Source organism: Moschus berezovskii, chromosome 11 (genome assembly GCF_049115385.1).
Source record: "Moschus berezovskii isolate FMDL1 chromosome 11, NW_MosBer_1.0, whole genome shotgun sequence".
NCBI lineage: Eukaryota > Metazoa > Chordata > Mammalia > Artiodactyla > Moschidae > Moschus > Moschus berezovskii.
In genome coordinates, this window is record NC_142470.1 from 77,232,120 (window position 1) to 77,245,342 (window position 13,223).

Here is a 13,223-nt window from a genome sequence, read left to right on the forward strand (position 1 = left end):
TTCCCATCACAACTCGGAGTTACCTTTACTTCTCACCTGGGTTATTGCAGTAACCTCCTAACTGTTCTGCTTCTGTCATTGCTCTGCTTCTGTGTCCATGGAACCATCTGAACACGTAACTCAGTTCATGTCACTCCTCTGCACAAAACGTCCTAGTGGTTTGCAATTCACTCAGAATAAAATTCAAAGTCCTTCCCATAACCCACAAAGCCTTCCTGATTTGCTTTCCCTCACCTACCCAGTCTGATTCCTCCCCCAACCATCCTCTTTGCTCACCCTGCCCTGGCCATATTATAGCCACCTGCCTCCTTGGTGTTCCTCTGATAAGTACACCTTTACAGCAGCACCTTTACACTAGGAGTTCTCTATGTTGGATACACTCTTCTCGCTTCTTTCAGGTCTGCTAGAATGTCATCTCATCACAGGACCTTCCTGACCAACCTATCTGAAAGGGCATTCTCTGCTACTCTGTCGATTTTTATTTCCTTCATAGCAATGATCACAGCCTGATGTCAATTTATTGTCTGACTTTCCCCACTATTATATATCCTCTACAAGAACAAGAATTTACAGTTTTTATTATTGCTTATCCCCAGTGCCTAGAAAAATGCAGTTACCTCGGAGAAACGCAATAAACATTAGAATCGGCAAGACAATTAATGGGAGCAATGGCCACACAGCATTTCAAGGTGATTCAAAGTCACTACTTAAGGCACCCAATGTCTTAAACAAGCCTTCTGCACTTCAGGGTGTGGAAGACAGCTTTGGGAAGGCCTCATGTGTTTAACCACATTCATAGACCTACTCATGCTCTGCGACTTTTAGAAACACATTGTTCCAACAGGCTTTATAAGCGAATAATGAATGATGAATGAATGTTCATCATTCATTCTGGGTGAATGAATCATCCACCCAGAAAGATTTCTGAGAGAAAGACAGAGCCCATCTTGAAAAGACAATGCCCATTCCTAATTTCGAAGGGCTGAACAGGGTAAAGGCTTGAGTCAAGGTGGCACGGAATATTCTCCTGAAAGCAAATATTTGATTGTTCTTGCCTCAGAACCTGAAAGTACAATTCTGGGCTGGAGCTCTTTAGAGATCACATCAATCTTGATACATGTACCTGAAAGCTCAGAAGCCAAACATGATGGATTCATTATGTTACACATTTTTTTTAAAATAAGCAGATTTAGAGTTTATTAATTCTCATTTTTAAAAAATTTTTCTTTAAATGTGTTAAGAAAGAAGACTCTTTTTTTGTCTCCTTAGTACTTATAAATGTTTAGTGATAAGTACGGTATTTAAATTTTCAGGATGTGTAAAATTGTATTCAACAGCATTTTTAGACAAGGCATTAAGAATACTTTAAAGTGTTTGTCTATTGCATTAATTTTAATCATACTCCACTGGATTCACAATGCTTTGAAATGCTTTACAAAATGACCTCAGGATCTTTTATTAATCATAACATATACAAACACCACCAAATCAAAATACTGTTTCTCATCCTGGCTAGCAGCGGCTTGCCTGAGAGCGCCCTCTTCTGTTTCAAGAGTATACCACAACTTATATTACAGAGAACTCACAGCAATTCTAGAGTACAAAAACGGGCTTTTCCGGAAAATGTCGACACACATAATCGTGTTATTTAAATGTGCTATCCTCCCACCTGAGGTTTTCACACCTCTTCTGGAGCAGATAGGTGTGGTGAGGATGAGGGAAACGCGCAGTCTCTGAAGTGTAACTGGGATTTGCACTTCTTCTCTAGGCAGTCACATAGATATGAACTTTAATCTTTTAAAACATGGGGCAACTTGTCTAATCCATTTTCCTTACAGACAGGACATGATTTTAAGGCATTGTATCACCTGGAGCTTTAACCTAAGGTATTTTTTGTAACTCATCTATTTGCTTTCTGACTACCAATTCTATCTTGCTTTAAAAATTGAAAAATTCATATTTAGATGCCAGTTCTAAGTAGGAACTCATTAACATAATTATAAGAAAAATCTTATTTCATATAAACTGGGGAACCATGTAGGTAATTAGGTTTAGCACCATGAAATTGCCATCAAGAAAGGTTACATATTGTCAGCTTCATATGGTTCAATCAAATACACCCAGCCCTGTCCTTCAGGACTCTGCTGCTGCTGCTGCTAAGTCGCATCAGTCATGTCCAACTCTGTGCCACCCCATAGACGGCAGCCCACCAGGCTCCCCCGTCCCTGGGATTCTCCAGACAATAACACTGGAGTGAGTTGCCATTTCCTTCTCCAATGCATGAAAGTGAAAAGTGAAAGTGAAGTCGCTCAGTCGTATCGGACTGTTAGCGACCCCATGGACTGCAGCCTACCAGGCTCCTCTGTCCATGGGATTTTCTAGGCAAGAGTACATTGCCTTCTCCGAATACACTGGAAACACTATGTAACAACACAAAGAAGGCAGGAGAGTCTAGGTGGAGTTGAAACAAAACAGGAAAGAAATGATTGATGGAATCTGAGGAATTCTGTTACAAATATGATCAGTTTATGTCACTGAATTGTTTTGTTGTTCCTGTGGAACAAGAGTCAAGCCCTGTTAATTCCAGGAGTGGCTAAAACAGTTCCCAATGATCCAGCCTCTATGAAGGTTTATTTCCTGATGCAATTTTGAAATTTAACTACAATAGCTAGATAAAAATTGAATTTCAACACAGGCAGCTTGCTCATACAAAGAGCAGGTGGACAGCTTCTTAGGTTGGTTTTCATTAGAACTGATTTATCTTCGTATCTTTAATACCCCCTAAACATACAATTTACCTGAAATAGATTCTGTACAATTGGATAAAAATAGTTTTCTAAACTTAAAAAAATCACTTTGAAAGCACATTATTTCTCTAATACTAGTTGCCAAAGTTTGAAAACTGCTTAGAATTCTCCTGTGGACAAAGTTTGTCCAGTTATTGGGAAAAATTGTGAAAGACTTTGTAAAGTGTCCTAACTAGTTCATTCATCCAAATTATCAACAGATTCCATTGTCCTTGAGTTACTTCCCAACTCTGTAAGTTTTAGAAAACTGATAATAACATACATCATCCTTGTCCATACAAATTAATTGTGTGGGGGTAGAGGAAATTATTACTAATATTGCCCTATGGACCAATCCATTCTGCATCAGTTTGTAAATTCATTTCAGAATTCCTTATTTCCTGTACATGTCTCTGCTCTTTTGAATTCTCCTTAGAACCACTTGTAACAAACATCTTAACAGTTCCCTCATTAGTTAATGAGTTAAGTAAAACTTGGGTACACACTCATATAATTTCTTCATGAGAATAATGATTATATCCTCTTTCAAAAATAATTCTTTAACATCACAAATTGTACTTTGATGGTGATATTTTTCCAGGTTGTGCCAAAACACCATGTACACTAACTCCTTAATAGTGAAGCAGTATACATTTGTCTGAGGGCTTCCCAGGTGGCTCAGCAGTAAAGAATTCACCTGCCAATGAAGGAAAAGGAGACACGGGTTCAATCGCTAGGTCAGAAAGATCCCCTGAAGAAGGAAGTGGCAACCCACTCCAGTATTCCTGCCTGGAGAATCCCATGGACAGAGAAGCCTGGCAGGCTACAGTCCACGAGGTAGCAAAGAATTGTACACAACTGAGCATATACACATGTAAGCACGCATTTGTCTGACAGAGTCAATTGTTTAAGGTTATTGAAATGGATTTCATACCTTAAAAAAAACAACCCCAGACCTTGCAAAAGAAGATATAAGTCCATTGCATAGCAAGAATCATTTGAAATACATCTTTAATTTTTAAAAAAATCAATATGCAATCTACAAAATACTTTGTTACATGATTATTAAGGCTCAATATGTTTTATATTTGTATTGATGACATAAAATCATATTTTGAGTAAGATATAATAATACTTAGTCATTATTAAGGAAGGCCTCCTGACCGAATTTATAAGAGAAAAAAGGCTATATCAAAACACAAACCCAGAATGAAGGGAACTAAAACCCTACAATTACCCAACACAGAAATCAGGTCAAAATGCCAGCCTTTACTTATGTTAAGAAGGGCTTTTTTTTTTTTTTTTTTCCATTCTTTTTAAATGGATAAACTATTTCGGAAATGTCCTTAAATTCAGATCTGTACAATTGATCAGGTAACCATCAAGCCATGAATTCATTTACAGAGTTAATACGATCCTTTGACTGGTAAGGCAACTAGACCAGACCAATTAGAGCAGAGCGAGGCATCCCAAACTGGCCAACTGCTTGGAAGTCTGCCATTCAGTCAATTAAACAAAGGACCCCTAACGGGTCAAACTCATAAAGCATTGATCTAAATAAATTACCTAAATTAAAATGCTAGCAAGGAGTAGTTCCTCCTTCACTCACTTCCTTCCTCCCTTCCTGACCTTAAAAGAAGGAGTTTTTGTCACTGTTGTTTTGAAGATCATCATTTACTTTCTGGAAAAGGAGATTCTACTTTTTAATTTGGAAGTCTAAGTGGACCCTACCTGATTTTTCACTTAGAGCACCAAGATCACATTTGACCTCTGCCACAGCTCAGGTCAGAAGAACTGTATTAAAAATTCTCTCCACCCAACAGAGAATGTTAATTTATTGCTAAGTAATGAATATTTAAGGACCCTAATAGATGTGCAAATGAACAATTATGCTGCAGCACCCTGCTGTTGCTCCCATCACCCTTTTCATTGCCACAAAAACTCAACCTGGGCTTCAGTCAGCTTTTTGTTATTATTTTCAGCACTGAATCCTGAGATGCGTCTGAAGGCTGGTGGGCTGGTGAATAAATGACTCCAGCAGTGAGGTGCCGGCACATGCTGGCAACATGGAAAGCCTGAGGGGTGATTAACTGGACCCTATGCTGAAATTACTTTGAGGTGTAAATATTCATTAAGTTCATCTGAATTAGACTCTGAGTTCTTTATGGGCAGGATGCCATAAAACAGACCTGAAAGGACCAGCAGTAATTAACTCAGTTAAAGTCCGTGGGACCATGAAGCAGCACCAAGTTCAGCCTGCCTCCATATTTGCTCTGAGCAGACTGAAGTCATTCCAGAATGTGCCACACCAGGTGAGTCAGGATGGTACAATTTTTTCTTATATGATGCACACACAGATTTGCTCTCGTATATATCTATAGTGAGTCTCAAGCATATGATATTATGAGCCACACATCAAGTGAAGCTAAAAAGAGCAATACCAATCCATTTTAACAGTCAACTTTCACATTCTTTGCCTTTACAGTAAAATAATGAAAAGCAGTAAATCTGCTGATTGATACAAACCATCATAAATGCTTCTTTTAATTTGCATTTTGAACAGATTAAAATGAATGTAATATAACATTAAATAAAATATATGAGGGCCAACAGATAATGTTGTTTGGAAGAATACTGTCATTTCAGTTTTGACTCAAAACAAAACTGGTAAATAGAGAAAAATATCTCCTAATCATATTTAAGGATCAACATAAATTGAAGGTGTATTAATATCATGTTTTTTCCATGTTTTTCCTACTAAAAAAATATCTAGAACATAGATTTCCTAAATTTAAAAGTCTGACTTTTCACTGTAAACACTTAAAGGAAATTATAAACAGAATTATAACTGCTAATGCCATTGACTTTTCATTAAAAAAACAAACATTTATCTGTCTTTGAAAAATAGAAATATTACTTGTTAGAAATGTAGACAAAATAATCTAGGATCTTTCACTTTGCTCATCTTTTAAAGAAAATCACTCTAAATTAAGCAGAATTAGCATAAATAGCATGATAGCAGGACTAGCATAAAATAATCATGATTTAGACTCCTAGTTAAGAGAGGCTTGTGTTAATTACAAATATACTTTATCAATATACATTCTTAGCGTCTACACTTTTAAGAAGCAACACTCATGGACTATAAAAATTCATTTTTAACATACATTAATATTTTAACTAGTGTCCATACTAGGATTTCATTCTGAAAGAAACCTCTCCAAGCAAAAGGCAGTATGTCTCAGTGACTTGTACTAAAATATGCATAGTAACAGAACTAGCGTCTTTGCTGCACATATCAGCATACAAATACATTTTGAAAATAATAATACCACGGGGGAAAGAGAGGTACCAAATACAGCTGATGATTACTCACTAATGTGATAACAAGACAGGAAGATAAATAATTCAGAATCAGAGATAGTTCCACATCTCCATTGTAGCCTGTGGTTTCCACATCATTCTACAATAGCCACGCTTCAGAGAAGAGCAAGAGGGAAAATTAAGTACTTTGGTTTATGTCTCCTTCAACTGCCTTCTCCTCTAGCACAAGTGCTAACTTAATAAGAAGAGATGGGGCTGGAGGATAATAAACATGGCATCAATCCAGAGTGGAAAACAATCAGCCACCAAGTAATCAAAAATCAAAAATGCTTTGGCCAGTGGCTATGAGGTCACACACTGGAGAAGAGTGCCTTTGAGTTCTACTAGGAAATAAAAACGATCACAAAAATTCAAGACATATTTTAGATCAAACCCCTGGGGCACAAACATATCAAAAGCATAAAGGATAGATGGTTCGCTTGCAGGTCTAAACTTTCCTTAACATAGCCAGTGGATCTGTCATTTCCACTATACAGTAGTAGCAGGACTTTGTGCGGTTTCTGTGAATTATGTATTTGCAAAGTGGGTCATCATCACTGACTCTTGCTACTCCTACTGAGTTACGCAGTCACCAGCTTTATCCGGGTCTTCTCCATCGATTTTAATCCACTTCTTTTCTATTTCAACCTGTTGCGCAAAAACAAAACAGGAGGAAGCATTAACAAATGCAACACAGCGTAATCCTTCAGCTCTGCTTTATAAACCAGCAAGCACTGTAGCCACTTCATCCTCTGCACACAAACACAGCCCTCCACCCTGCCGTGCCCATTCCCAAGTGAGGCACACTGCTCTCCTCCTGGACAACAAGTCTCCTAAATCCTTCCCTCTAGGGTCAAATCTTGAAGAGGACAGTTTCTTCTCAGTCAAACACAGGTGTACACAGAATACACATACTGATAAGACATTTACAAATCTAGCTAGACATGTGAACAATTATATCCCCAAGTATCATACATCCAGCTTCGGGCCTCCCTGAGATTCAGAGTACACCCAAAATTATCTCTCCAACTAAAACAAACTAGCTTACAATAGCAATCCATCTGGGCCAAACCATCCACCTGTCCCTCACCTTTGTCATCGCACCCTTTCAAACGTAATCTCTTCACAGAGTCCCTCCGGGATCACTCTAGATAAGAAAGCCCTCCATCTCTCTCTATCCTGTGCCCTTTTATTCTCTTCTTAGGATTTGTCAATACTTGAAATTATGGTACATTTTTACTGATTACTTTTTTGTTCTGTCACTAGAAGGTAGGCTTTATGAGGACAGGGACTTGGCCTTTGTGTCTCAGCATCTACAGCAGCAGATGGCACTTTGAATTTGCTCAATAAATACTTATTAAATGGAAGATAACATTTTGAAACTGACTGCCATTAAAGCTAAAGAGACTTTGGTATATAATTCTGAGTGGTCCTCTACCAATTAGGTGAAATTGGCACATCCCAGGAACGGCAGATGATGTAAAGTCTCCATGTACACTTGTCACACATAATACTTAGACGCCCAGTGTTATAAGTCAGGTTCCCCCAGAAGCAGATGCTGAGATGGAGACTGGGGTGCAGGAAGTTTACTGTGGAGAGCTCCTGGGGTCAACACCTGACTGACACAGGAAGGGGAGGGTATAGAAAGGGAGAAGGAGGCAAGGGGAGGGAAGGGGCAGACGAGGAAGGGAGAGAAGCTGGGCTACAAAGCAGTCACAGTAAAGGTTTCAGCCAATCCCCAGAGAGGGATGAAGCTAGGATGGCCCTGCAGGGTTATTGCAACTTGAGGTAGAAGGGTGTTTAGATCCCTGAGCCACCAGTCATTGGACACAGGCTGCCCCAGGAAGGGGATGTGGCATATTGCATCATCCAGGGCAATTCCCAGCTGCTGAATCAGTCCTTTGGTCTTGAAGGGACAGCACAGAATAGCACCCACTCATCATTGGTTTTACCAATACAAAAAAAAAATTACTGGACCCAAATATACAGGCTTCTGAACAGATAGTCCAAAATAAAGAAAAATCCAGACTTAGGTTACTATATTATAGAACCACTAGTTGGTGCTAATGATATCATATAATCACACCATTTCAAGATACTATGGGAAATGTGCGACAGAGGTTATTTCTGTATCTACTAACTTTGAAGCTGAGAAGGAAAAGCAAGCTTAGGAACAAGTGCAAGTGTACATCACTCTCTAATTCAACCGGCTCAAGAATGCAGATGAGCTGATGGTGAACATTTAAAATTGTGGTGACACAGTAACTCAGCATTTCCCCAAACAGTACACCACAGAATACTATTACAGAAGATACTGATAGGTGTTTTACAGGAGACAAGATTCCATAATCTGCAAGTAGGGAGAAACTAAGTTTAGTAAGTTTCTTTACCACAGGACTTCTTTGTTCAACATTAAGTGGACAGCACTCCCCAACTTATTTTTTTCTAGATCATTATGTGGGACATATGTCCCATAGAACACATCTTGGGAAATGTTATTCTGACAAAACCTTTATTACAAATATGCTTCTGAAATGTGAACTTATTTTTAATGCCCTGTTTTTCATTGAGATCTGAGTTAAGTACATGGCACTGTCTTCAGGTTCCTAATGTTCTCTAGAACTGAGGGGAAGAACTAGGCTCACTGGTGACCATCAAGTTTCCACAACTGGGCTCTTTTCTAGGTCTAATACATACATACACACGAAATTACTTAAGAGGGCAAAGCAAGGATCTAAAGCCAAATCAGGTCACAGCTTCAAAAGTCCCATCCTAACCCCAAGGGCTTTGGGATGTACCTGGATGTTGTAGCAAGCCCGATGATGAATGTGTTTCTGTGGCTGGACATCACTCTCCACCCCCAGAGACCTGACCTCTGTCCTTGAAGCAGTGGTATCAAGGATCCCAAACTGAACAGTAGCAAATGGATACCAATCGGAGGGAATTTCTTGGTCTGATCCAAGTTCTAGTTTGTAAGACAAACAATGGGGATGATCAGGACCTTGAAGAAAAAAAATCAAAAGGTCAGTCAAAGCATTTCAATGGGCGGTGCACATTTCTCATGAGTGTAAAAGGCACACATCTCCCTTTTTAATAAACATTTCCATTACCACTCTGGCTGTGAATTCCATTAAATTACATATCTTCAAAATTCACAATCTTGCACTAATGGGGGGGGCGGGGGGTGGACTCTAACTGCATTTTTTAAAGTACTAGCTTTAAAATAAGTACAATTTATCATTATATAGTTATATATGTTAACTCCCAAAATGTTTTCAAGTAGAAGTAGGCTGTTTCTTTTTTCAAAAAGCAAGTTAAATATTTCATTTATTATTCAAATAAAACAATGACGAACAACAGTGACAAAAAATTCAGTTATATCACGTTCACACATACAAAAAAAAAGATCTTCACGACCTAGATAGATATTCACGATGGTGTGATCACTCACCTAGAGCCAGACATCCTGGAATGTGAAGTCAAGTGGGCTTTAGGAAGCATCACTACGAACAAAGCTAGTGGAGGTGATGGAATTCCAGCTGAGCTATTTCAAATCCTAAAAGATGATGCTGTGAAAGTGCTGCACTCAATATGTCAGCAAATTTGGAAAACTCAGCAGTGGCCACAGAACTGGAAAAGGTCAGTTTTCATTTCAATCCCAAAGAAAGGCAATGCCAAAGAATGCTCAAACTACCACACAATTCTACTCATCTCATACGCTAGTAAACTAATGCTCAAAATTCTCCAAGCCAGGCTTCAGCAATAAGTGAACCGTGAACTTCCAGATGTTCAAGCTGGTTTTAGAAAAACCAGAGATCAAATTGCCAACATCCGCTGGAACAATGAAAAAGCAAAAGAGTTCCAGAAAAACATCTATTTCAGCTTTATTGACTAAGTCAAGCCTTTGACTGTGTGGATCACAATAAACTGGAAAATTCTGAAAGAGATGGGAGTACCAGATCACCTGACCTGCCTCTTGAGAAACCTGTATGCAGGTCAGGAAGCAACAGTTAGAAATGGACATGGAACAACAGACTGGTTCCAAATAGGAAAAGGAGTACATCAAGGCTGTATATTGTCACCCTGCTTATTTAACATATATGCAGAGTACATCATGAGAAACGCTGGGCTGGACGAAGCACAAGCTAGAATCAAGATTGTGGGGAGAAATATCAATAACCTCAGATAGGGAGATGACATCACCCTTATGGCAGAAAGTGAAGAAGAACTAAAGAGCCTCTTGATGAAAGTTAAACAGGAGAGTGAAAAAGTTGGTTTAAGGCTCAACATTCAGAAAACTAAGATCATGGCATCTGATCCCATCACTTCATGGCAAATAGATGGGGAAACAGTGGAAACAGTGAGAGACTTTATTTTTTTGGGCTCCAAAATCACTGCAGATGGTGACTGCAGCCATGAAATTAAAAGACGCTTACTCCTTGGATGGAAAGTTATGACCATCCTAGACTGCATATTAAAAAGCAGAGACATTACTTTATCAACAAAGGTCCATCTAGTCAAGGCTATGGTTTTTCCAGTGGTCATGTATGGATGTGAGAGTTGGACTACAAAGAAAGCTGAGCACCAAAGAATTGATGCTTTTGAACTGTGGTGCTGGAGAAGACTCTTGAGAGTCCCTTGGACTGCAAGGAGATCCAACCAGTCCATCCTAAAGGAGATCAGTCCTGGGTGTTCATTGGAAGGACTGATGTTGAAGCTGAAACTCCAATACTTCGGCCACCTGATGCGAAGCACTGACTCATCTGAAAAGACCGTGATGCTGGGAAAGATTGAAGGCGGGAGAAGGTGATGACAGAGGATGAGATGGTTGGATGGCATCACCGAGTCGATGGACATGAGTTTGGGTAAACTCTGAGAGTTGATGATGGACAGGGAGGCCTGGCTTGCTGTGGTTCATGAGGTCGCAGAGTCAGACTTGACTGAGGGACTGAACTGAAGATATGTGAATGCTTCTAGAATCACTCACTATTGAGTGATTCTAATTCAGAATAATAGAATAACAGAAGTGTGCTAAGTTTTTTTAATTAAAAGATGAGTGATATTTAAATTAAACATCATTGTTGGCCTATAATGCACATAAGACGTATTTAAAAAGAAAACTTTCTCTTAAGTAGACTAAGATATTCTTTTTTTTTTATTTTTTTATTCTTTATTCTTTATTTTTTTAATTCTTTATTTTTTTTTAATTTTCTTACCATTCTATTTATTGATAATGCAAAGGAAAATTTCAGAGTAAATTAGGTCACTTTATAAAGAATTACGGTTTTTTTAAAGTTCAACTTAGTGAATTTTTTCTTGCATTTCAGAAAAGATTCTAAGCCAAGGATTCTTTTTTTGGGGACATTAATTTTGAATACATTAATTCCCATTTACCCTCCTCAAAGCTTTGACTGGAACAAATGTACAGGGTGGAGATGGACATACTGACTTTCAGTGTATCCACGTAATATCTTTCTTCACTTAATTCGCTTTGCCATGTATTGAGCATCTACTCTATACCAAACCAGACTCTCTGCCAGACCTTGGGATATCACATATACACAAAAACTTTTAAGAGAGGCTATATACTGTGTGTTTATGTGTGTGTGTTACAGTGAAGTTAAAAATATTTTCAATGTAATCACTGCAGTAACTATAAATGTTCCATGATTCTGTTCCATCAGTCCACAGCATCTACATATTCCATGTAGCTGTGTGTGCTAAGTCGCTCTAGTCATGTCCGACTCTGTGTGACCCTATGGACAATAGCCAACCAGGCTCCTCTGTCCATGAGGTTCTCCAGGCAAGAATACTAGAGTGCATTGCCATTTCCTCCTCCAGGGGAACTTCCCAACCCGGGGATCGAACCCACGTATCTTATGTCTCCTGCATTGGCATATTCCATCTACATATTCCTTGTAGCTATCTTTACTTATGCAAGAGATGACAATAATTTCAAAAGCCAGATTATATTACTATACCACTGACATGACGCAAGAAAGAGCATTTCCATCAAAAGATAGCTTTAGGCACAAGAACAACAATTTAAAGGATTTCACTTAATTCTTAAAAAGATAAATTGCCTTTCATGCCTTACAACCTGCTTCTTATAGAGAGACTAATAGAATTGTAAGGCTATAAAACCCCTTGAGAAGCCACCCATCAACAGATGCTGATTAGCGTCTCCACCACTCACTTGTAGGGCAAGACAACAGCGGCCCCAGAGTTGCTTTACACTACGCAGATCACTGTAGTCAAGTGATAACTTTATTCTCACACACACACACCCAGGGGAGATTCCACAATCCATTAGCTTTTCTAGCCTTCTGTCTACAGGATACAGTAAGTTTATTTAAACTTAATTCAGGCACTCTTCAGTCCTTTACGGCATGGTGGTTAAGCACATAAACACTTGACTCAGGATGCCCGGGATCAGATCCCTGCTCTGCTGCTTGAAAGATGTGTGAGACCCTTCGCAAGTTATTTGATCGCTGCGAGCCTCAGTTTCCCCATCTGAAAATGGGTGTGATGGTGGTAACAGTATGAACCTTATGGGATTGCTGTGAGGACTAAACTAGCCATCTGGCATACACAGCTGTCGAGCCGGAGTACACTAAATGTTTACTCACTCAATCATGTCTAACTCTTTGAGACCCCATGGACTTTAGCGTGCCAGGCTCCTCTGTCCATAGAGATTCTCCAGGCAAGAATACTGGAGTGGGTTGCCATGCCCTCCTCCAGGGGATCTTCCCAACCCAGGGATTGAAACCATGTCTCTGCACTGCAGGCAGATTCTTTACCGTCTTGAGAGTTGTACTGATAGAAATGCAAAGTGCCATTCGATTATAAATTTAATATTATCATCTAATGACTGTAATTCTGCTAATGAAAGGACTGTGAATTCTACACTTTTAGAGCTGAAAATAATACTGCTGCTGCTGCTAAGTCGCTTCAGTCATGTCTGACTCTGTGTGATCCCATAGACGGAAGCCCACCAGGCTCCGCCGTCCCTGGGATTCTCCAGGCAAGAACACTGGAGTGGGTTGCCATTTCCTTCTCCAATGTGTGAAAGTG

At 39.2% G+C, this 13,223-nt stretch overlaps 1 protein-coding gene across 5 annotated transcripts in view; it reads right to left on the reverse strand.

The window, feature by feature from the left end:
• Positions 1-2,395: 2,395 nt before the first annotated feature.
• The window catches only part of STON1 (stonin 1), a 63,048-nt gene continuing 52,220 nt past the window's right edge, over positions 2,396-13,223 (reverse strand). For all 5 annotated transcript variants that reach the window (XM_088841489.1, XM_088841493.1, XM_088841491.1 and 2 more), the window contains 2 exons: positions 8,948-9,150; positions 2,396-6,797 (listed from right to left, as the gene is read on the reverse strand). In XM_088841489.1, coding sequence (XP_088697615.1) covers positions 6,723-6,797; positions 8,948-9,150 — 278 coding nt within the window. In that variant the 3' untranslated portion in view covers positions 2,396-6,722. The remainder of the gene's footprint in view (positions 6,798-8,947; positions 9,151-13,223) is intronic.